This window comes from Elephantulus edwardii, unplaced genomic scaffold, assembly GCF_000299155.1.
Source record: "Elephantulus edwardii isolate Elephantulus edwardi_28Jun2011 unplaced genomic scaffold, EleEdw1.0 scaffold00008, whole genome shotgun sequence".
Lineage (NCBI taxonomy): Eukaryota > Metazoa > Chordata > Mammalia > Macroscelidea > Macroscelididae > Elephantulus > Elephantulus edwardii.
In genome coordinates, this window is record NW_006399758.1 from 11,388,462 (window position 1) to 11,413,747 (window position 25,286).

At 37.9% G+C, this 25,286-nt stretch overlaps 1 protein-coding gene across 1 annotated transcript in view; it reads left to right on the plus strand.

Annotated features, from left to right (window-relative positions):
* Positions 1-25,286, plus strand: part of LOC102856777 (chromosome unknown open reading frame, human C8orf34) — a 429,483-nt gene that overhangs the window by 350,859 nt on the left and 53,338 nt on the right. Inside the window, exon 10 of the mRNA XM_006880533.1 lies at positions 16,644-16,691. Within this exon, the coding sequence (XP_006880595.1) occupies positions 16,644-16,691 (48 nt within the window). The remainder of the gene's footprint in view (positions 1-16,643; positions 16,692-25,286) is intronic.

Here is a 25,286-nt window from a genome sequence, read left to right on the forward strand (position 1 = left end):
TGTATCTGCCAATTCCTTTCGATACAATGACGCAGTATATTCCTTCCATCTTCTTTTGATATCTCCTGGATCATTTAACATATTCATGCTAAAGCGTCCTTGATTATAGCAACTCGAGGTTTGAATTTGTTCTTCAGTTCCTGAGCTTAAGAAATGCTGAGCGAGTTCGGCCCTTTTGATTTTCCGACTCTAGCTCCTCGGGTATATTTGAAGTGCCAGAACTGTGGCCTCTGGGTTAGCAGTGCGCCTCTCGACTGACTGTCCAACCTGAGCTTAATAATTGTAAGGTCATTTTTCCCAGTGCCTAGTACCATATTTTATAGATATTACCTTAATACTTTTCATTGAAAATGTCATTGTTCTTAAGATTTTGTCTTTGCAACGGAAAAAAGACTTTAAGCGTAGCTCTAGAGGTCATATACCAAATGATTGACAGAATAGATCCAGACTCAATGTTGATTTCAAAGTCAAACTGTTTCTTCTAAAAGATTTTGTTGTTGTTGTTTAATACTAATTACATTTAAGTTTAGTGTAAATTCTTCATCCGGTCACTTTCGACGAGCAAAACCAAGAGTTGGGGAATAATAATGAACTGAGTGCAGGATAAGGGGTCTAGGTGGGGGTGGGAATGGCTTCTTGCCCCAGACTCTGCCTTAATTCAACCTCTGTTGAAGTGTAAATATTTACTTTTTACCAGCAATAATTTGATTTCCTGTTTTCTGAAAGACAATAGGCTGTGTATTGTAAACCAGGCTCTACCTTTAACTTTGCTTTGTTCACTTTCATCTATAGGATAAAACTGCTTCACAATACTATCGTGAGAATGGAGTATAATGGTGCATATACACCAGGGTTTTGGTTATTTTTCTTATAAGTTGTAAGCTATTTTTCTTTAAGTTACTTTTTCTTATTTTTATGACATAATTCAAACTATGCTGTTTGAAGTCTTTTCCACCTCATTCTTCGAGGTTACAAGAAATAGGTTGTAATTATGACATTCCAAAATCAATCTGATTCCATACTCTCAACCAATCTCTCCTGACTTTGTTGTTGTTATTATTGTTAGGTATCACTGAGTTAATTACGATTCATGGAGAACCTGTGAGCAACAGATTTGAACTTTACCCTATCTGACCAGTCTCACAATCTCCTCTATGTCGAAACACATTTTGCAGTCACTATGTAGTCCATCTCGTTGAGGGTCTTCCTTTCTTTCCTGAACTCTACATTTTCCAGCATGATGTCCTTTTCCAAGAACTAACCCCTCCTGACTACGTGTCCTAAGTATATGAGATGGTGTTGCACCATCCTTGTCTCCAGCAAGCATTCTGGTTACACTCCCTCCAGGACTTGTTTGTTCTGGCCGTCCATGGGATATTCAATGTTCTCCACCAACAAAGTCTTTGAAACTCAATCTAGCACTTAGTCCATTGCATTATTACTTCCTGCCTCTTTTTTTGCCTGTCCAAACCAACCAAACAAATAATTTACACGAAACTTGAATGTAATTAGTTTCAAAACTATGGAATAAATAAATACATTTTAGAGGTAAGAGTTTGACTTTGAAATCAAGATGGAATCTGAACTTTCATATTTTCTCTTTTAAACAAAGTCTTTTAAACTAGTGTTTCAGTTTATGCCTCCCAAATGTAAAACTTTCGGCAGAGACCAAATTTTGTAAGAGAAAGAAGTTAAAAGAAGACATTTAGTATTAAAATAGAGAGTGGCTTCTTCCTAAGATAGAAATTTCTTCTATTGCCCGAGTGGCTGATCTGGTGTTCAGGATTCCAGAATGCAGTCTTTGCTAAATCCCTGTCCCCACCTGGATTTTATTACTGTCCAAGAACAATGTTTTTCCATTTTGAGAGACAAAATGGGGCTCAATGTATTCTGCATCTATGGATAAGAATTTTGTTCTCTAGACCAATAAAGAACAACTGATTTACTCCCTGTTGTTTTACTTGTCAGTTAGTTAGATATCACAATTACTCACTTTTTCCAGTGACTTTCTTTTGCTCTTCTTTTCTGATGAAGAAAAAGGAACCATTTTTCTAACAAAACCTTCCCTGGCATTGTTTTTAAACCTTTGTGAGTCACTCTCACGAACTCATTTAATCTGAGCATATGCTTATATTATCTATAATCAACACTATGAGTTCAACTATTAACAACCTAGATGAGATTATGAGATTAATGTACTAAAACTCAGTGTTCATGTATCTCCAGGAAGATCTTAAAAGATTCCATTTTTTTTTTAGTTTCATTCCTTCATTAATGATGTTCACTATTGGAACAGTTTTTTTAAGTGGTTTCCACTAAACTGTTGGTTAACCATGAAAGTTGTGGTTAACTTATGTTCTCTTTTTGCACATGAACTGCTATTTGGCTATGTTTCTGTGTTTATGTTTATATATGTAGATATAATTAAACACATAAATATATTTTTATAATATATCCGTTTCAACATCTTGACATATTTTTTAGATTATATATATTTGTATTTACATACACACATATATGACTTTACTGGCTAGGATATACATGAGCAATTATGTGGAAATCAGCCCATAATCTAGTTCTATATTAAATTAGTGATAAAAGTTCTCCAAGTACTATATGGTGCAGTGGTATATGGCAGGAACTTGATTAGTTTGATTTGTGTTCTTAGAGTATCAAAGGATATTATCCCAAAAGTGAAGAGAACAATTTCCCAGAAAACTTGTGATCTTTAAAAGTATTGAGGCTGCCTTTTTCATGACCTAGCTTTATTAAATGCATATATTCAACAAAATGGCACTGACTAAGATGAGTTATATTTGACTTCTAACCTGCAGTATGATTACAGGTTTCAGATAGTATTAAGAAGTCTGGCTTTTAAGTTCATTGACAAAAATTGTTCAGGCATTCAAGTGTTTTATCACAATTAACATTGAGAGTACAGTCACATTATACTACATATGTCATAAGAATTATCTTTTCTCTGAAATTTCTGGCTTTTAGATTCCTAGACCTGGCATGATTTTTTTTCTTCTCTCCCTCTGATCCCAGCTGTATTAAAAAAATGCAAAAACATTGTAATAAACCTCAGTGTTAAGGAAGACCTCAACCATTGTTAGCACTGAACTTATTTCTAAAGATGGACATACGTTAATGAGCATGGAACATCTCTCTTTACTCTCTGTGATGTGGTCTGGCCCTTCTCGGCTCCATCACCCTGCAAGTAAACTCTATCATTTAAGACATTGTTTATTTTTTTGGACTAAGAATTAACTGTGGCATTCCTTCCTATAGAACTTATTGTGGCTCAAGTCTTCTAGGAGGCAAGTATTTTAAGCATTAAAAAGAAATTATCCTGCATTGAAGAAACATGGTGTATGATTGAGTTCATGCTACATGCAATGACTTCAATTTAATGACTCAAATTTTGTTCATAAAGCTATTGGGTGTCAGACAAACTGCAGAAGCTCTCCTATCATTTTGCAGTTTCTGTTCATTATCTTTCTTAGTCTAGTGATTGATCTACAATGTCTTTCTTAGCTCCCAAAGGGGAAGAAAAGTTTGATTATAAATCCATCACATAATGAAAGGGGTTTTTTCTCCAGTTCATGCTCTCATTTTCTGGAGGGGAAAAACACCCTCAAAGTTAATAAACTGATAAACAGAAATGTAGAACTAGAATGAAAGAAAAGGGATGATGGCAGAGGATAGGACAGGGTTCATAGGGCCGCTTTGAGTTGTATTCTACTCAGTGGCACCTAATGACAACAGCAGCATAGTTGCCATTAGTTGTTGAGTTAGCCCTACTGTGGTCACAGAGTGTACAGAGTAATGAAACAATGTCTGATCCTGTTATCCTGCATTATCTTTCATTAGTTTGGCATGGTTATGCTCAAGCCTGTTGTTTTGATCACTATCATTTTGAGTACTGTCTAATATTGAAGGTGGTTGTGGTGGCTTAATGGTAAAGAGTTGCATTGCCAACCCCAAGGCCTGTGGTTTGAATCCACCAAGTGCTTTGTAAGAGAAAGCTGCACGATCTCCTGCCATCATTAACTGCCTCTGAAAACAACAGTAGACAAATAACATCCACTCTAAAAGGTTCATTATGCAGCCCTCTTTCAGAAAACATTCTCTTATACTCCATGGGACTTTGATTTCTACTTTAGTAGATTATCAGGCCATTCTTTCCATTTTTAGTATCACACCCTTCCTCTTTTCTCTGTAATATTGGAATAGGTTTTCTGTTGGTTCTAAATAAAGCCAAAATACAACTTTATCTTCTGTCTCTTGTTACTAGGATCTATGTGAGTCTGCTAGTTTTCAAATATACAAAGTTAATACATAAGGACCATCTTTTTCAATGCATCTAACCACATTCTCTACTATCCTTTTGATTTTTCAGCTCCCTAAATGAGTTGGGTAGGGAGCATGCTTCTTATAATTGTTTTCATTCATTCAATGAATATTTTTGAGTCCCTACTATAAGCCAGCTCCTGGGTTAAATGCTAATAATGCCAAAGAGATAGTCATGTCTACCTTGTACTATCGCAATATATTAAAAAATAAGCTCAACAAAAACAAAACTCCTCACTACTGGGGCCAATAGACAGCATCATGATAGATGGAGAAAAGATTGAGGTTGTTAGCTATTTTATCTTGCTAAGATCCGCAATTGGTACCAGCAGACAGGAAATCAAAAGATGGGTGGTGCTGAGAAAATCTACTGTCAAGGACCTCTCCAGAGTGCTAAGATCAGTGATGTGTGTCTAAAGACCAAGATGTGCTCGATCTAGGCCATGATATTATCAATTTCATGCAATGCATCTGAGAGCTAGACAATGAATAAGGATAACAGAAGAAAAATGGATGCCTTTGAGTTGTGGTACTGGAGAAGAGCATTGAAAATATTATGGACTGCTGAGAAAACAAACAGGCCTGTTCTAGAGAAGTCAAAACCAGGTTGCTCATTAAAGGTAGGGCTTTCGAAGCTCCATCTCACATGCTTCAGGCATCTCATCAGGAGGGACCAATCCTTGGAGAAGGACATCATACTTAGAAAGTCAAAACAGGAGAGGAAGATTCTGGATGAGATGGATTGACACTGTGTGTGGCGGTGGTCAGGTGTGTCACAGACAATAAGGTTAGCTCAGATTTAGGCAAAGTTCAGAGCTGTTGTTCGTATGGTTACTGAGAATGAACTCGATGGCACATAAGAACAACCACCACCTTGCAACAACTTCAGTGGTGTCCTTTAGACAGGTCCTAGGCTGTGCCCGTTTGCATGGAATGAGGCATCCATGGAGTAATGAGGGCATACTCACCTGGGGGGAACTGTCTCTTTTACACCTCATGACTAGAACTAGATACTAGGTACTAGAACTGTAGTATACCCCAAGCTAATGATCCCTGACCTTATTTGCTGGATCTTCATGGACCCACAATCCACCATTCTGTGGTAGACAACTCTACCTTGGACATGAGACAAGAGACAGCTGTTTGGGGAGCATGGTCATGCTCACAGGGATTTCCAAAGTTATGCTCACAAAGACACATGTGCTTTCGTGTGGCCTGAGGGGAAAGGTGCACAAGGAGATATTGTCAGGAGTCCATTCACCCTTGCTGTCATGTGTTGTGCAAAACTCAAAGCAGTGAAAGGATATTATGTTTGAAACTACCTTGCACATCTGACTGAGGATCAAAATATATTTTACCTAATAGTTTCTTGGCAATATGTATCTTTGCTGGATCTTTAAACTCTATGAATGTTAGGAGTGGATCTTGTAGTATTAGTAGAGAATGAGGATAGGTCATTGAAGTCAGTGCAATAAATTTTCTAGTCATGGGGAGTTGTGGGTACACGTGGCAGCACAAGGAAGAGAGTGCGGCACAAAACTATGAGGTCAGAGAAGTCTTCCTGGACAATAGCTTTATGGAAGAAGACAAGAGTGACAGAGAGTACGTTTAAACATGATGTTATCAGGAGGAGGGCATGCATGTAAGAAGGGTTGACTTGAGGAAGGAAGAAAGGACAGACAGGAGACAAGGAGACAGGGGTGCCAAATTCTGAGGATCTAATGCTAGCGAGACTAGACTGCTCCCTGGAGGCAAGGCTTTTGAAGCTCCTTCTCACATTTTTTGGGCATGTGGCCAACAGCGGCCAGTCTTTGGAGAAGGTCATCCTGCTTGGAAGGGTGGAGGCACAGCACAAGGGGTAGACTCCAGATGAGATAGATTGACTAAGTGCCTGGAAATGGGATTAGGTCTGTCGGAGGCAATAAGATTAGCTCAGGATAGCACAGGGTTCAGAGCTAATGCACATAGGGTTGCTGAGTCACAGTCTAGTCAAAAGCACATAACAACAACAATACTGGGGAATCTTGAGTACTAGAAGTAGTGGTCAGGAGCTTCATGTTAAGGATGGTATCTTACCCTTTTTTGGGGCACTTTATTTCTCTTGACTTTGGTCATTTACTTCTTTATAGTTTTCTAGTACTGGGCTTTGAAATAATCCGTTGTCTTATTGTCAGTCGACCTTAAAGTGACCCTTGAGTTTACTCCTGAAAGTGAATTTGTATATGAAACTGCCCAGTAATTGCTTGTCACTAAAGGGGCAAGATTTTCCCGATGAAAGTAATACAGAAGGAGGAATAGATAAATTAAGAAGTAGGATCTGATTTCCTAATGATCAAGTCACCTTCATAGCTATAATCTTTTTAAAATTTTTTTCTTGATTTTTCATATAATAATACATTTACAGTATGTTTCATCAATATACATTGTGTTTTATACAGTCTTTCATTTACATTGTTTCATACAATCATTCATATACATTCTGTTTTACATTATTTAACATCAAAACCTTTTTTCAGCAGAGTAAAAACTACAGACTGGGGAAAAAACATTTGGTAATACCTTCTCAGACAAGAGTCTAAAAGTCTTAAGAATGAAGCAAATGCACAATGTTTCTACCTTTCATAGTATTAAGTCTTCCATTCACATTCATGATAAACTTCTTAGGCATTAACATTGATAATTGTCCTAGTGATCTTGACAGTAGTGGTTTGCTCTCCTGTTCTTTAAAGTACTACTTCATGTAATCCACATGATACAAATTGCACTGTTACCACTTTACAGATGAGGAAGCTGAGACCCAGAGACTTAATGTAGCTTCTTCGAGGTACACAGAGTCTCAGTGGCACAATTGCACTCTTCCTTCTCTGATGCCACTACCTTTTTCCATCTTTTGATGGCATATAGAGATCAAGCCCACTAATCAGCCTACATTAAGCCCTGGAAGCAAAAGAAGTAACGTGCATTCATTCAGGTGAAATTGGACATACTAATTTAGGTTAAGGTCCCTGAGTGGCACAAACCATTTGCACTTAAAGGTTAGTTGAAATACTGACAACTCCAACAAACCCTTACCTCTAAAGAAAGTCTGAGCTACTCCGGGATGGGGGTGGGGAGGAATCAGCTGTTGGAAATTCAGTGATGCACAGTTCCACACAGGTCGTCACCATGGGTTGGTGTTGATCTCACAGCAGAGTTTATTTTGTTTTTAACTTAGATGTCTTTTCCAATTTTCCTAGAAATTCTAGGTAAATACTCAGTGTTGTTAATTGTAATACTTTGAGTAGGTTAGAGGCCCCCTCTATCTTCTCATTCTGAACCACTCTTCTTATTTTTTGGAGATCATCTCTTTTTTGTCCAGCTGTTGGTGCTTCTCCACATTTCCGCCAAACAGACCATGGCTTTCTTAAAATGCTGTTTATGCCAGCTGCCAAGTGTGTGGCAAGTTAGATAATAGTAACGCATGGTCTTTGTTGATTTGGTTTGAACTTTGATTCAGCTGATAGATTCATCTCAATTATGATAGCATCACCAATTATGGGATCAACCAAAACATTTCTAAAATTAACTCCCCCAAATTAGTATATTAAGATTAGAAATAGACATTGAATCTAAGTGTATTTGTTTTGTTACCAGAATTAATTTGCTTGCATTTACACATCAGTGTTGTTGTTATGTGCTGTTGAACTGAACAACACCTAGCAGACTCTCCAGTGGGTATTTCAAGGCTGTAAATTGCACATGAGGAGATCATCCATTTGTCTCTCTTGAGGCAGCTGGTGGATGTGATCTATCTGCCTCTGGGTTGGCAGCACAACTTCTTGTCCTCTAGGCCACCAGAGTTTCCTAATATTTACATTAGCAAAAAATACCTTTTACATAAATTTGTTTTATGCTGCGGCCCTTTAGAGAGCTCTGAGGGCTTAGTGGTAATGAGTTGTGCTGCCAACATGAAGGCATGCATTTTGAATCCACCAGCTGCTCCACAGGAGATAGATGGACAAAATCCTCCTTGTGAGGTTCATTGCCTCTGAAGACCTGCTGGAAGGTGAGCTGTAGGTCATTCCCACTAGATGGTACACAGTAGTAGCAACCTGGTCCTTTAGTATACATTCAGTACAAAAAAACAGTCTGAAATATTAAACACTGGTTGTTTCCTAGTTTTTGAGTTAACAGTTGCTGGGTTAAAAAAAAATAATCAGGTATCTGGTAAAAGAACTAAATACAAAATTATTTGTGGCTGGACATTGGTTAGAGAAATTTGTTTTCCTAAATGTAGGGAGATGCTTAATGATATTAACTATTTGAAAAGTAAGTCACCTTTTAAAATTAAAGAGGGATGAGCTGAGAGCTTGAAGGACACAAGCTCTTGGTGATTAGTTGGGTATCCGTTTTCCCGGATGCTTCCATTGGAGTCCCAGTTCAGGAAACTGGACACCTTAGCCATTTAGTCATTTTGAAAAGACACAGGTTAATTTAATTTTAAAAGAATATGTGGTACATTTGGTTTAAATTATGAGGCTCACATTCATATTTCACTAGCCTTTGGGGAATTTATGCAAGTACTTTGCAGATTCCAAAGGGACACCTATTGATTTTCTTTAAAGCTTAATGGAGGAGAATTTAAGGGCTTAATTATTTCAAAAGGTAAAAATCAAAATTACTAACTGATTTTTATGAGGTCAGTGTTATAATTGGATTAATTTAAGATCAAATCAAAAGAATGAAAGTGCATCCTAACTACCTCTTAAGATATATAGCCAATAATGACAATTTTACCCACACTGAGAGATGTGGATCAATGAAGGGTTAGTTAAGTGGCAATGAAGATGCAGCTAACAATAAATGAGCATTAAAATGCTCCACGCCAATCCTAAATTTCATGTGCAACTTAAAATGATGTCTGAAAAAATATCATCTAATATTGGATAAGGTTGTCTGTTTAATTTAAAATATTATTTTACTGTGAAGTATAATACAAGAATAGAAAAATATACGAATGAATTTCATGAACTCATTGTTTTGCTGAGAACAGTCAGAACAAGCAGTAGAACTTTACCGGGCAACTCCAAAGCTATCCTTTGATCGCAGGCCCTGCCTCTCCCAGAAATAACAGCTCACCTGACTTTAATAATAATTATATTCTCAGATTTTAAAAATAGTTGTGTCACCCACTTATGCATCACCTGATAATACAGTTATCCCTGCCCATTTCTGATTATCAGCGTAGCACACTAGAGACATTGACTATGTCACCAGAACACCTTCATCTTGCCTACTTTGGAAAATGAAATATAATTGGCCCTTTGGCTCCTAATATGAGAGTTATTCACCCAAGATTCCACCAACTGTGGATTGAAAATATTTGAAAGAGAAGAAGAGAAAAAAATTAATAATCAAAGCAATCCCTCAAAGCCTACGAGAGTATGATGTGCAGTTTACATATTATGCATTCATATTGTGATAGTTATAAGCAATTACTTAAATACATGGGAAGGTGTACATCGGTTACTATGTATTAGAAATAAGCCAACTCTTAGCTAGCCCCCACTGACTTTTTGAATCTATAAATGTTCAAATGAAAATCTGCCCATTTTTTTCTCTCTGAGAGACTGAAAGAATGGAACTTCTCTCCTGGTTAGCACAAAATACACTATCTCACCAGAGCTCTTTATATGCAAATGCTTCATCATTTTAGCGAGTTCTGTGTGCCTGGTGGTTGGAAGCTGTGCTGTAATCCCAAAGTCACAAGATTCAAATCCACCAGCAACTCTGAGGGAGAAGAATGGACAGTCCTTTCTGGTGCCTCTGAAAACCCACTGAAAGATCATCTCTGGGTTCGTTTCCATTTGATGACACATAACAAGAGCACGATTTTATATAAAGAACTTGGACATCCTCAGATTCTGGTATCTGGGGAGATCTGGAGCCAATCCCTCTCAGATACCTAGTTGTTGTTATGTCAAATCACTTGCATAGCGACCCTATGTACAACAGCCCTAAACCCTGCGCTATCCTGTGCCAATCACACTGTCTCTGACACACCCGTCCCGATTACCCCAGTCACTGAATCAGTCCACCTCATAGAGGGTCTTCCCCTCTTGCGCTGTCCCTCCACCCTCCCAAGCATGATGTCCCTCTCCAAGGACCTGTCTCTCCTTACAACATGTCCAAAGTATGTCAAACGAAGCCCCAAAATCTTTGCCTCCAAGGAGCAGCCTGCTTTAACTCTCTCCAGGACTAATCTGTTTTCTTGGCAGTCCAGGGTACATTTAATACTTTTTTCCAGCACCACAGCTCAAAGGCATCAATCCTCCTTCTATCCTTCCTAGTCATTGTCCAACTCTCTGATGCATAACAAGTGATTACAAAGACCATAGCCTGTATCAGATGCACCTAAGTCTCCAGAGTGACACCATTGCTCTTCAGTACCCTGGAGAGGTCCCTAACAGCAGACTCTCCCATCGCAGTACGTTTTTTAATTTCCTGGCTACTGGTGCCAAGGATGTTTACCATGGAGCCAAGCAGACTAAAGTTGTTAACAATCTCAATCTCTTCACCATCCACCCTGATGCTGACAATTTGTCCAGTGGTGAGAATCTTTGTCTTCTTGATATTGAGCCTCAGTTCATACTGCAGGCAGACCTTGACCCTCTGCAGCAAGCATTTCAGGTCCTGCTCAGTTTCAGCAAGCAGGGTTGTGTCATCTGCATAATACAGATTGTTAATAGATCTTCCACCAATCCTGACACCACACTTCTCCTCATAGAGTCCAGCCTCCCGAATAATCTGTTCTGCATATGGTTTGTAAAGGTATGGAAATAGGACATATCCCCTGTCATACACCTTTCCCAATTTTGAACCATGCAGTGTTCCCTTGATCTGTTCTGACGACTGCCTCTTGGTCCAAGTATAGGTTTCACATTAGCATGATTAAGTGTTCTGTGATTCCCATTCTTCTCAGAATCAGCCCCAGTTTGTTATGATCCACAGAGATGACTTTATATCTTTATACCTCTATTCAAGTAGAGATTTTCCTCCAGCTCTTATGTGTTCTTACAATTTCTCTAGTCAAGAATCGTGATAGTTTGACCTATAGAATTTTCTAAGCTAGATTTCCATTTCCTGTATTTCCTGAAAAATGGCAGCTGGATCTAATAAACTGGATAAAGTGCCACTTTCACCATACTGTTTTGTGGCTGATACTGTTTTCCATTTGATTCTGATTTATTATTCCCAGGGTGTTGCAAATAGTTAAGCCCTAGAGAAATAGTCAAAGGTGTGATGGTATTAAACTCACCCAGAATCACGATGGAGAAACTCTTGTGATATAGTCAGTAGAGGGTTGTGCTGTTAACACAAAAGGCTCAGAGACTTGAAACTACCAGCTGCTCTGAGGCAGAAATGTGGGAATTCTCCCCTTTTTCGATTTATAGCCTCAGAAAAGCAAATGAATCAGAACCAACTCAGTGGTATTGAGCTTTTGAGGGAATTAACTTGCAAGAAACCCTGGATTCTGTTTCCAAGAGGTCACAACCTTGAAAAATCTTATTGAGCAATTTTCCTATGCACACAGGGAATCAGTATAATAAAAAATGTAGGAAGCACTATCTGGTTTTTGGGATTTGTTTTGTTTGTTAAAATGTGATTTGAGTCAATTGGCAAGTTTATTTGGAGAGGAAAGAGACCTCAAGTAAGCAAGTCATTTTTGAAAAACAACAATGGAGCAGAAGGCATAGCACTCTCTGATCTCAAAACCAGCTCTACAGCTATAATGACCAAAACATTATGGTACTTGTACAATGACATACATAAACCAATGGAAAAGACTCGAGAACCCATAAATTAACTCATCTGGTACATAGCAAGCAAACAGAACCTATCAAATGGGGAAATGACAGCCTCTTCAACAAATGGTGTTTGCAACAGTGCACTTTTACCTGCAGAAAACTGACTCAGGATCCACATCTCATACCATAGTAAGAAAAAATAAATTCAAGATATATCTTTTATTTTAAATAAATCAATATCTGTTGAAAATCCAATGACATTAATTATAGCTTTTTACTAGTTTGTTGTTGTTTACTGTAGAGTCAAAATCGACCCATAGCTAAGTCTCTAGTGGGTTTTCACCCTTCAAAAGGTTTTCAGAGGCATTTAATCATAGATTGCCCACCCTTCTCCCACAGAGTGACTGATATATACGAACCACATGCCTTCAGGATTACAGTGCAGCTTCTCACCACTAGACCACCAGAGCTTTTTACTAGTTGTTGTTGAAGTTGATTGCCTTTGAGTCAAGCATGACTCCTAGCGACCCTATGAAAATAAGGCTTGAAGCCCCTCTACAACTATCGACATTTATCAAAGTTCATAGCGTTTCCAGAGGCATGTAGAAGCTTTGATTTGGGTGCAGTTCTTACCAACTTTGTGGTTTGGTTTGTAATTTCAAAAATCCTAGTTTAATTTTTTTTCCTTTCTTTATAATGCCTTTAAGTATGTATATTTTAAAAGTGAATTTAGCCTTTCACGATTTTTAAATTTTCATTTAAAGTGGTAAGTGCCACCACGGGTGAGTAGGAACCAACTCAGAGTAACCCTCCCCTGGTTTCCTAGGCTGTAAATACCGTAGGAGGGATCTGCTAATCTTTATCCTGTGAAAAACTGATGAGTTTGAACTGCTCACCTTTTGTTGTCAGTTCAATGCATTGTGCATTACGCCACTGAGGCTCTTTTTCAAAGTGGTGGAAGAGTGTAAGACATGAATCCAGTCCAGGCAGCGCTTGATTACAGCGAGCAGGGCCACGCACCTGTACTGGGAGAGGCCTGGAGAGACTGGGAGGAAGAGGGGAAGAGTCTAACCATTTTTAAATTTGTCAGAAGGATGTTACTAACATGTTGTCTTAATGAATTTGTTGATCATTTCCACATTCTGTGAAACTGTCTCTAGTTGTGTTTTGTTGTTGTTGTTTTTAATGAGCACACATGTGGATATTTTCCAGTAGGTTGGCCTGGAATTTCTTGGCATAGACAAGTAAGCACATCCAGGGCTGCCTCTGCTTGTTGAAACAGTTCAGTTGGTATTCCATCAATTCTGGAATTGTCTTTTCCCCAATTCCTTAAGTGAAGCTGAATTCTTCCATGAGCACAATTGGTTTTCAAGCCTCTACTGCCTCCTGAAGTTCCTGTTCACTGACCAGCATTTTGGGATGCAGTTACTCTGTGCAGGTGTTTGTTCCTCTTTGGATGCTATTTGCATCATTAACTACTTGCTCATAGAATCTTTCCATATTGAAACTTGAAATTTGATTTTTTAATTTATAATTCATCTTGAAAAATGATGTTTGTTTCCTTTTCATTTTCTAACTCTAGTTCTTTGCACATTTCACTATAATAACTTGCTTTCTTGAGTTAGTATTTAAAAGCTTCTATTCAGCTGTCTTGCTGTATCACTTCCTCCTTTCACCTCAGTTCTGTATATTTAAGAGCAAATTTCAGTCTCTTCTGACATCCATCTTGGTATTTTCTTTCTTATCTGTATAAAGAGTTTTTCTTTTTTAATGTTTGGTGTCTTTGATGTCATCCCACAGCTTATCAGATCTTTGGGTAATTAATGTTTAATGCATCAAATTTGTTTTCTATTTTATATTTATTTATTATTTATTTTAATTTCTATTTCTAAATTCAGGTAGGGTCTACTAGTCTAGGTTGTATTCTTACTCTGATGAACTTGTCCTGGTTGTCTTAAGTAAGTTTGAACTTACATACGGTCAATTGATAATCTATTTTAGTTAGTCTTTGACCTTGTACCTTTGATCTTTTGATGCAATTTAATTTCATAGATGTAATTTTTACACCCGTATATTATGTCTGATGAAATTCATGTTTGTAGTCCTCCTTGAAGGTTTTGAACAAAGGAATATTGGCAACGAATAAGTCATTAGTTGTACAAAATTTTATCATGTATTTAATGGACGTAACTTCTATCACCAAGGCTATATTTTTGAACTACCAATTCTTTTTCGTTTCCAATTATTTAATTCACATTCCCAGTTATTAATGCATGTTGACTGGATGTTCAATCAATATTAAGCTGCGGAATTCGGTAGTAATGTTCAACATCTTCATCTTTGGGTTTTGGTGATTAATGGATAACTTTGAATAGTAGTGATATTTTCTTTTTTATAGACAAATATCATTCTTCTTCATTTTGTTATTCCCACCATGATAAACTATATTCAAAATGACCGGTATGAATCCATGTCAAATCACTAATGTCTTCTTGTTGTCATTAAGTGCCATCAAGTTGATCACAACTAATAGTGACCGTAAGAACAAAAAAGACTTTAACCCTGTTTTATAACTATTGTTGTTTCCCCAAGTTCATAGAGTTTCCAGAGGCATGTTGTTTAGGAAGTGGATACCACTCCTGCTTCCAAGTCTGTCTTTATCTGGGAGCTCCACCAAACACTTTTAACCATGTGTTACCATTATGACATTTGAGACACCAGTGGCACAGTGTTCAGTATGACAGCAATTCCAAGATTCTTCAGTGCAGCAAATCAACAGAGCAGTGCCATATCACTTAGGAGAATTTTCATTATAAAAACAAAAGTATATCAATTTTTTTTGCCCTCTTTTCCATTTTTTATAACTTTCCATTTTCATAAATTCATATTTTGTATATTCTTTATTCCATTTATTAATGGACTAATCCAATTTTTCCTTCTAATTTTAAGTGCTACTGCATCAGCAAGTGAAAATCCTTCATTTACTGAAATATGTATTCCAAACATGTTACTATACTAGACGTAATTTTGAGGCAGCAGCATTTCCCCAGTGGTGTTTTTCATGTGTTTCAACCTGAGGGCCTCATCTCTGGTGTTGCATCAGACAGTGTTCCTCGTTTAGTCTAGAAATTTTGCTGTTTAAATTGTGGTAACATTTTCACCCAGTTTAGCCCAGATAGTATTTAAAATACTAGTAGCATTGCTTCCAGCATTATAGCAACATGTAAGCTACCACAATATGAGAAACTGACAGATGATTGGTGAATTGTGAGCCTCTATTTGGGTTTAAACTACCAGTTTTATGGTTAGCAGCCATGTGCTTTAATCACTGTATCACTCAGAATCATTAATATATGACAGTCCCTGAAAGTGTAAAACGAAAAACAACCCCCAAAAAACAAATGAAAGAATGCTATACAAACAATTATAAACTAGATTTACGCTTTCTTAGCTACTTTAAGAAACTTAGTATAATATCCCAGAATTTTTTAAACTTTTAAAATAGATCCCATTTCATGGTATTTCAAAACTATTTCCAAATTCTTCTACGTCATATAGCACTGGTCTGTCCACCTGCTGTACAGAGGTAACTCGTGGTTACTGTGAAGCCTAACACTGTAACACTGATGCGTCAAATGCGAGAATGGTTACCCATGGTGGACAGTGTTTGGTGGAGCTCCCAGATTAAAACAAACTTGGAATCAGGAGTGGCATCCACTTCCATAATAGCTTGCCTCTGGAAACCCTATGAACCTGGAGAAAGGATGAAAGTCATACAAGTATTCAAGTCTTTCGTTCATAAGGTCGCTATGAGTGCCTACAACTCAATGGCATTTAACAACAGCAGTGACAGTGTGAACATATAACTTGTCACAACTAACTTTCCTTGATAATGTTGATGAATAATATTTATATTAATTTGAGATATATGTTTGATGCTTGATGCTTTAAATTTCAGTAATTAGCACCATTTGGTAAAGTACTTGTAAAGGTACAAATAATGGAGCATTCACTATTAAATAAAAGTAAAGTGAATTAGACTGGATATAATAATTTGGGAAAGGTCACGTTACTGACTTACTCTGTTTCCACAAGTCCATGTCTGAGATCTTCACATCAGTTTATAGAACACAAAATTAGTGACATTTTCTTGATATAATTTTGGAACATATTTATAAAATTAATGACATAAAATGATAAACAATTCATATACCATTCTGTCCTAGGATTTAATTCGTTACCTTCAGTTGTTATTAATTTGCCTGATCTAAATCCAATTAAAAGATAGATTTTTAGATTGAAGAAAAAAAACAACCCAGTATTTCCTCCAAAGAATCCATCACTGCCAAACTGAGAGAATGGAAAGAGCATCTGGGAATATTCAGGGTTTGAGTGTGTTTCCTGTCTCACTCCTATCCACACCATTCTTTCTTCTTTCTTTCTTGCATCTTTAAGTCTCTCCTCCTGACTTTTCTTTCCACCTCTCTTCCTCTTTTCTTCCAGGGAGAAGCTTCCAGTGGGAAACACTCATTGAGAAACTACATGGAAGAAGTGAGTTTTAAGTTTGCCTAGCTACTTAGTGCAGAATAGAAAGGAAAAATCTCCCTCTCAGACTTTATCAGTGTACATGGTTTCCAGTCCTTATGTTCACTGGCTGTAGCCAAACGATAGAATAAATAATAGTTTTTTAACTACAAGGTTTCCCCCTCAATAATAGGAAAGCTTATATATTGATTTCATTACTATGGAAATGAGGTTCAAGCTATAAAATTATGAGCTCTTGTGGCTTAGTGGTAAGAAGATGCATACACCTATCCCTGTTACCTCACTGACTGAATCAGTCCATCTCATAGAGGGTCTTCCTTTCCTGCACTGCGCATCCACCCTCCCAAGCATGACAACCCTCTCCAATTACTGATCCCACCTTGTAACACGTCCGAAGTATGTCAGATGAAGATCAGATTCCTTGCCTCCAAGGAGAAGCCTGGCTTCACCCTCTCCAGGATGAACTTGTTTGTTCTCTTAGCAGTCCATGGTATATTCAATACTCTTCTCCAGCACCACAACTCAAAGGCATCAGCTCTCCTTCTATCATCCCTAGTCATTGTCCAGTTTTTTGCTGCATAGCAAATAATTGCAAAGATCATGGCCTGGATTAGGTGCACTTTAGTTTCCAGACTGACATCAGTACTTTGGAGAAGTCTCTGATAGTAGACTTTCTGAATGCAATTCATCTTTTAATTTTCTGGTTACTGGTACCAAGAGTGTTGTTTATAGAGCCAAGCAAACTGAAGCTGTCAGCAATCTCAATCTCTTCACCATCCATGCTGATGCTGCCAATTGACTCAGTGGTGAGAATCTTTATTTTCTTAATGTTGAGCTTGAATCCATATTGAAGGCTGCAGTCCTTGACCTTCTGCAGCAAGCGCTTCAGGTCCTCCTCAGTTTCAGCAAGCAGGGTTGTGTCATCTGTATAACCCAGATTGTTGATGAGTCTACCTCTAATCCTAATGCCCCATTTCTCCTCATAGAGACCAGCCTCCCGGATAATCTGTTCCACAAATAGATTGAAAAGATACTTTAGATAGGACACATCCTTGACACCCACCCTTTGCGATTTTGAACCATGGATTATTTCCTTGCTTTGTTCTGATGACTGCCTCCTGATCGAACTATAGGTTTTGCATAAGCACAATGAAGTGTTCTGGGGTTCCTGTTCTTCTCAGAGTCAGCCACAGTTTGTTGTGATCCACACAGTCAAATGCTTTGCGTAATCAATGAAGCACAGATAGACATTCCTCTGGTACTCTCTGCTTTCAGCCAAGATACACTTGAAATTATCTATAATATCCCTAGTGCCACAGCCTCTTTTATACATATCCATATATTTTTTTATTTATATTTTTTATATTTTATTTTTATGTATATAAAAATTTATTGAAATCTTCATAAATTTCTATTTAATTACCAACATTTTTTGATATCCTAATAAATAATGCTGTGTTCCAGCAAGTTGGACCCACTCATATATGAGCCTCCAGTGGGTTTTTAGAGGTTATAAATTGCATGGGAGGAAATTGCTCAGCTTTTTCCACAGGCCATATAATGGATTCAAACCTTTAGGTTGACAAGCAATTCTATGTGACTTAGCTACCAATAAATAATAAGCATTTGTTCTTTTTATTTATATATATAAAAAATAAGACAAGATTAATTCCTATGTGAACTGATAATTTTTTCTATGATAACATTCATTCATATGACAAACACTATTGAAGGATATTATTTGTGCAGCCATGATACAAAGTACTGTCTTAATAACTAAAATATCTGGTAGACTGGATATAATAATCTGGAAAAGGGCGTGTAAATGAAAACCCTCTGGAGGGTCAACTAAATGTAGGTTCTGACTCAACAGCACATAACAACAATATACTTATTTTGAGAGCTACAAGATGTTCTGTGGCATAGATGTTCTGTCTATGTGCTTCATTTGAGATTTCTCAAACAGTAATAGTAGACAGAGTATAGAAAAATTTGTCTAAAGTTAAACCACAGGGGTCACCAGGTAGCCATCTGGATTAGTTACTGGTAAAGAAACCAGAAAAACAGTAGTTTGATGATGGTATTGTAACAGTACATAATATTTGGTTTAAATATTGCTTCTCAGCAAAGCATAATAATTTTCTCTTAAATAATTAATTTTCATTGTTGTGGTTGTTATTTACCATCGAGTCACTTGCAACTCATAGTGACCCTATATTAAAGAACCATGAACCCTGCTCTATCCTGTGCCAACTTCACTCTCTCCAACACACCTATGCCTATTACCTCAATCACTGAATCAATGCATCTCATCAAGGGTCTTCCTCTCTTGCTCTGTCCCTCCACCCTTCCAAACATAATGTTCCCTCTCCAAGGATTGGTCCTTCCTTGCAACATGCCCAAAATATGTCAGTCAAAGCTTCAGAATCCTTGCCTCCAAGGAGCAGCCCTGTTTTATCATCTCTAGGATGAACCTGTTTGTTCTCCTAGCAGTACATGGTATATTCGACACTCTTCTCCAGCACCACAACTCACATGCATCAATTCTCTTTCTATCATCCCTAGTCACTGTCTACCTCTCCAATGCATAGCACACAATTGTGAAGACTATAGACTGGATCAGGCGCAGCTTGGTCTCCAGCCTGACGTCATTGTTCTTCAGTACTCTGGAGAGATTCCTGACAGCTGACTTTCCCAGGGCAATTCATCTTTTGATATCCTGGCTGCTGGTACTGAGAGTGTTGATTATGGAACCAACCAAACTAAGACTGTTAACAATCTCAATCTCTTCACCATCCATACTGATGCTGCCAATTGACTCACTGGTGAGAACCTTTGTTTTCGTAATGTTGAGCTTCAATCCATATTGAAGACTGCAGTCCTTGACTTTCTGCAGCAAGTGCTTCAGGTCCTCCTCAGTTTCAGTAAGCAGGGTTGTGTCATCTGCATAACACATGTTGTGGTTGAATCTTGCTCCAATCCTGATGCCACATTCCTCCTTATACAGCCCAGCATCCTGGATGATCTGTTCTGAAAACAGATTGAAAAGGTATGGAGACAGAATACATCAATGGCAGACACTTTTCCCGATTTTGAACCATACAGTGTCTCCTTGCTCTATTCTGATGTCTGCCTCTTGGAAACCCTGACAACTTGAGGCATCATTAATTTTCATATCTATCTAAAAATTATGAGTGAGATGTTCAATGTACTCTGTAATTGATGGAGCTCTAATTGAACAGAGAGTTAAACTACTAAACTACCCAAAGTTAGTGCAAATCCACTAGTGGTTCCTTTGGAGAAAGATAGGCAGTCTCCTACTATGCAATTTACAACATTCAGAAATCTGCTGAACAATCAGCTATTGGTTCAGATTCAACAGCAATGAGCTTTAAGGGTTTTTTTAATATAATTGAAACATTTTTTATAGAAGGACATTTGCTTTCAAATGCCACTTACAGGAGGAAAAGAAGAGTATATAACACCACCTCAAGTGTGTAATACCTCTGATTTGTACTTCTGCTTGGAGGTAGTTGAAGCCTTGAGGAAGATAACAAGAGTTGTTGTTGTTGTTATGTGCCATCAATCATAGCAACCCTATCCTCAATAGCTCTTAATTCTGTCCTATCCTGAGTCAATCTCACTCTCTCTGACACACTTGCCCATATTAACTAGCCCTGTATTCTGCAGTCACATTAGAAAAGTCAAAAAGTAAGGAGTCAAGCTGGAGAGCTGGTCACTCACTATGTCTCGGTCTGAATTTAATGATCTTAATGCAGAAAGTCATTAGCATACACTTACTCCTGACATGTTGACTGCTTTCATTATCTCACATTTCACCTTCATGATAACCCTGGAAACATCTTCAGCAGTGCCTAGGGTGCTCAGGCACTATTTAGGGCTATAACTGAGCCTAAGATACCCAATGAGGCGCATTCCTAGTGATGTACCAGAGGACCATATGATGACAGAAGCTGGAAGAAGGCCTGAGGATGCTGGTGAGGTCACTGGAGGTGGTGACCCTGTGCAGGGCTCTAAGACTCAGATACATGGAGGATGAGTGGTGTTCCCCACCCCAGGGTTGGGAATTGGGAGGCAGGAAACATCCCATCACCACCACTACAACCCTTAGTGCCTACCGTGATAGGGAAAGCATGTTGGAGAGGGGGAGAGGGCCACCACACCATGAGACTCATGAAATATGTTGAAGACACCCTATGGGTGATGAGAAACCAGGGAAGACGGACAGGCACCAATGATGACCACAGCTCCCAACTCTAAGATGAACTGATTTCACATCATGAACTTGAACACATTGATAAGTCAGGAGCTAGTAAGCCCAACTTAATGTAAAAACTGTCACCTGAAGGGAACTTGACACTGTCCTGAGACATGTGCAATGAGATCTCCGTTAAGAGATCTATTGTTTGGTAGTTTCTCAAGTTCTTAGCTCAGAATTCTTTAGACAGTAGTTAGACTGGAATGAAAGGCTGCCAACAGAAGTGCCCATATGTCTCCTTGCAACATACCCTGCTTACTGATACGAAAGGGAAGCTATAGGGTACTAATACAGGAACGGGACTACTTCAAGATGACAGAACTTGAAGTCTTATAATCTGTACTTCTTACCAAAGAAAAGTGATCCTTACTCTTTCCATCCTTACAAATGTGCCATCTAAAAGTAAATGTCGTACAGTTAAAAATGCTTAACGTGGAAAGATGTTCCTTAGGTGTAGTCCTCACACTATGAGCACTGGCATGGACTGAGGTTTGGCAGAGATACAGAGTCTTGGGTATCACCCTGGAACCAAAGAATCAGAATCTGATTTCCAGCAGGATCCCTCTGTGACTCATCAGCCCCTCAGAGTATAAAAGTACTGACTTAAAGGTCATATTTCTAGAATCAGAGGAAATTACTCAAGTTTGACAAATACAAGTGTGTTATTGTTGTGCATCATTTTGTTGACTGTGACTCAAAGTGGCCCGGCTCTGAACTCTGCCCTGTCCTGAGCCAACTTCACTGTCTCTGACAAACCTGCCACCATATTCACAGTCAGTGTATTAATTCATCTCATCTAAGATCTTTCTCTCCTTTGCTGATCCTCTACTTTTCCCAAGCATGATGATTTTCTAAGGACTGGCCCATCCTAAGAACATGCCCAAAGTAATACCTAGCGCTGCTCATTCACACTTGTCTGTCAGTTCATACTGTCTTGATATAGATGTCCAAAGTATGTGAGGCAGAGCTTAGAAATCCTTGCTTCCAAGGAGTAATCTAGCTTCATCTTCTCCAAGACAGACCTGTTTGTTCTCTTGACAGTCCATGGTCAACAATTTTCTGCCACGCCATGCCTCAAAGGCACTGATTTTCTTCTGTCATCTTTAAGTCATTGTCTAGCTCTCAAATGCATAGCAAGCAAATGAGAAGTCCACGTCCTGGATCAGGTGTACCTTAGTATTTAGACTGACATCATTACTCTTTAGCAGTCTATAGAGACCCCTGACAGCAGATTTCTCTAATGCAACACATCTTTTGATTCACTGACTGCTGGATGAGCAAAATGAAATGGTTAACAACTTCAGTCTTTTCTCCATCTATGATGTTGCTTGTTGGCACAGTGAGGGTATTTGTTTTCCTGATGTTGAAATGAAATCCATTTTGAAGGCTGCAGTCCTTAAGCTTCTGCAGCCAGCATCTCAAGTCTTCCTCAGTTTCAGCGAGCAAAGTTGTATCATCTGCAGAATGCAGGTTGTTGATGAATCTGTCTCTGATCCTCCACAATCAATACAGGTATGCGGGGCACCTTTTCCAATGATTGAGTGAATTTTGTTTAGTTATCTACTCTGAAACACTAATTCTGTCTCACATTACTGGCAAAGTCAGAAATGCCTTATGTCTCACCCTCCAGAGGGTTTTCAAGAGGCTGTAAATCACAAGGGAGGATAATAACCCTCTTGGCCCTCTTTCTCCTAAAGAGCCACTAGTGGACTTGAACCAGCAAAGAGGCACCAATTTTGGTTTAGCAACTCAGTTCCCTACAGACTAGGCCCCCAAAGCTCCCAATATTTAAAAGGGAAATATTAAAATATACCAACTTTATGTGAGTAATTATTGACATTCAGTTTGAATTTAACCAGTATGTGTGAACTGTTCAGACTAAGACATAATTTTGTGAGAAACTCAATCTTATGCCATATTCCTGTCTAATAAATGGTTTATATTTAGAATGTAGCCTTTTTTTTGCACTGACACATGACTATTCTTTACAGTAACACTGTATGACCTTCTTTAGTGAACCCACCAGTGACTGTTTTCGTAAACCCTTCTTTGTTGAGCCTCTCTTTCAGAATGAGACCCGGAAGGTGACACAGGCTTTCAGCTCCTTTCACGTTAACTCGTATTTTCACTTTCATGATCTTTCTTCTGGTTAACATAATCTGCAGACAAAAAAGAACAGTATTTACAAATGTTCAGGGCACTCAAGATAAAGCTGAGCTAGCAAATGTTTGTTTGCTATTTAGTACACAGTCAAACTCAAATAAACCATAGTGTTTACATTTTGAATATATTTAACATTTCTTGCTACAGTTTGGACAACTTTGCAGATCAAAGTAACTTTTGCTTTTTTTTTTATTTAGTCTTATAATTAGAGAGAATTATAACCACATGAAGTTAACGATTTTACTTAGACCTAAAACAATGATAAAGTCTTCCCTAAAAGTAAAGAGTGTGTGAAATTCTACATTTTCTTTTTTTTTTTTTTAATTCTACATTTTCTAACACTTGTTTTAATGGAATAGAATTTTTTCTATTTGGCAAAATAAGAAATTAAATACTTATGGTAGTGATCTTTTCTAAAAGATGGTGCAGTGGTTAAACATTCAGCAGCGAACCTAAATGTCTTCGTATACATGAGCCACTCTGTGCATTCAGACTACTAACTCGTTAGTTAGCCACCAGTTACAAACCACTTGCTTCATCTCGGCCTTTGAAAAACATTGGAATATTCCTATTGTATTTGTTTTTATGGTCTCCATTGCTGAATGAATGCAAACGCAAAACTAGGGAGGGAGGGAGAGAGGGAGGGAGGGAGGGAGGGAGGGAGGAAGGAAGGAAGGAAGGAAAGAAGACTCACAATAAGATTTGTTACTGCCTCAGTGATAATAAACAGCAATACTCACTTTTCCTTTATGGAATGCAACAATTAAATATTAATACATACTCACCGGATAAGTATTGCAAAGTAACATGACTGAGAAGTTATAAAGAACTAAAGACTGAAGTTAATGATTTTTATAGACTTTGTTAGAGTAGTTTAACAGTTCCTCACAACTTTGGGGCGAGAGTGGGTAAAAGAAGGCCAGGGACAACTTCCACAAGTCACAGGGAACTCAAGGTGTCAAGTGGCAGCTTCACAGTCTCCAAGGGTGGCAGACAGAGAAGCGGTGTGCAGAGCAGGCAGGACGTGGTTGAATCTGTTGAGGCTGATGTTGCCAGCGATACCATCTGAGCTGTAAAGGAGCTCAATTTGATGCCACAATCATCTGAGAATCGTGTTTCAGCCAGATCTGAACATGTCTTATTTTGTTTCTTCTGTGTTGAATTCTGTGATCTCTACAGCAATGCAGTTCTAACTATATTTCATATGCACAGAGCAAGATCTCATCCCTAAAATAAATAAGAGATATTACTTTTTATCATTCACAGTTAAAAAAATTCAAATAACAATTAATATACTAACATAGTTGGATCCTGCTAAATAACCTACAAAATTTTATTTTTAAGAAAATCTTATTTTGCCACAGATGTTGATTAAGAATAGATACCAATGGGGGAGTTTTTCTTTTGCTTTTCAAGGAGAGGAGCAAACGGGGGGTGGAGGGGGGAGAACGGTGCAACAATGAATGAATGGAATTCCAAAATCTCTGTAGATGTTCATTGAAATGAAAAATAAATAAATTAAAATAAAATAAAAAGAATAGATACATATGGCTGAAGGGTAATATAAAATACATAAAAATACATAACCATGATTCTCATACAGATATAAAATGTACACATGCCAAAGTTATATTTAACTTAACTTCAAATCCTTTCATGATATTACCCTGCAATGTCCTGAGAGATAAGCCATGAAAAGTAAAGTATTATCTTAATGCATAGTATAGCATACATAGCAGTATGTCATAGATATAATTTTACTTTAAGCAGCTTTCATTTCCTTTATAATATTCATATGCATGTCTCATGCTTTTATAACTTTGTTATGAAGGATTCTTTTCAGTCTTTATTCAGTAGATAAACAATAAAATGGATAAATTAATTTTAAGAGTAATGTATGAATTTGTCAGTAGAATTTGTCAGTAGAAATTATCTATTAGGCAGATATATTGAAATCATAAACTAAGAGTAGTTATCAAGGGATAACTGGTGGCCTGGTGGATAGGAGTTGCAATACAAACCCAAGAGCAGGGAGTTAAAATCCACCAGCTCCTCTGTGAAAGAAAAATGGACAGTATCCTCCCATGCAGTTAACCACCTTGCATTTAAACTTGCATTTAAAATGTGAATTTTAAAGTCTCTGACAGAGCGCTGGAGAG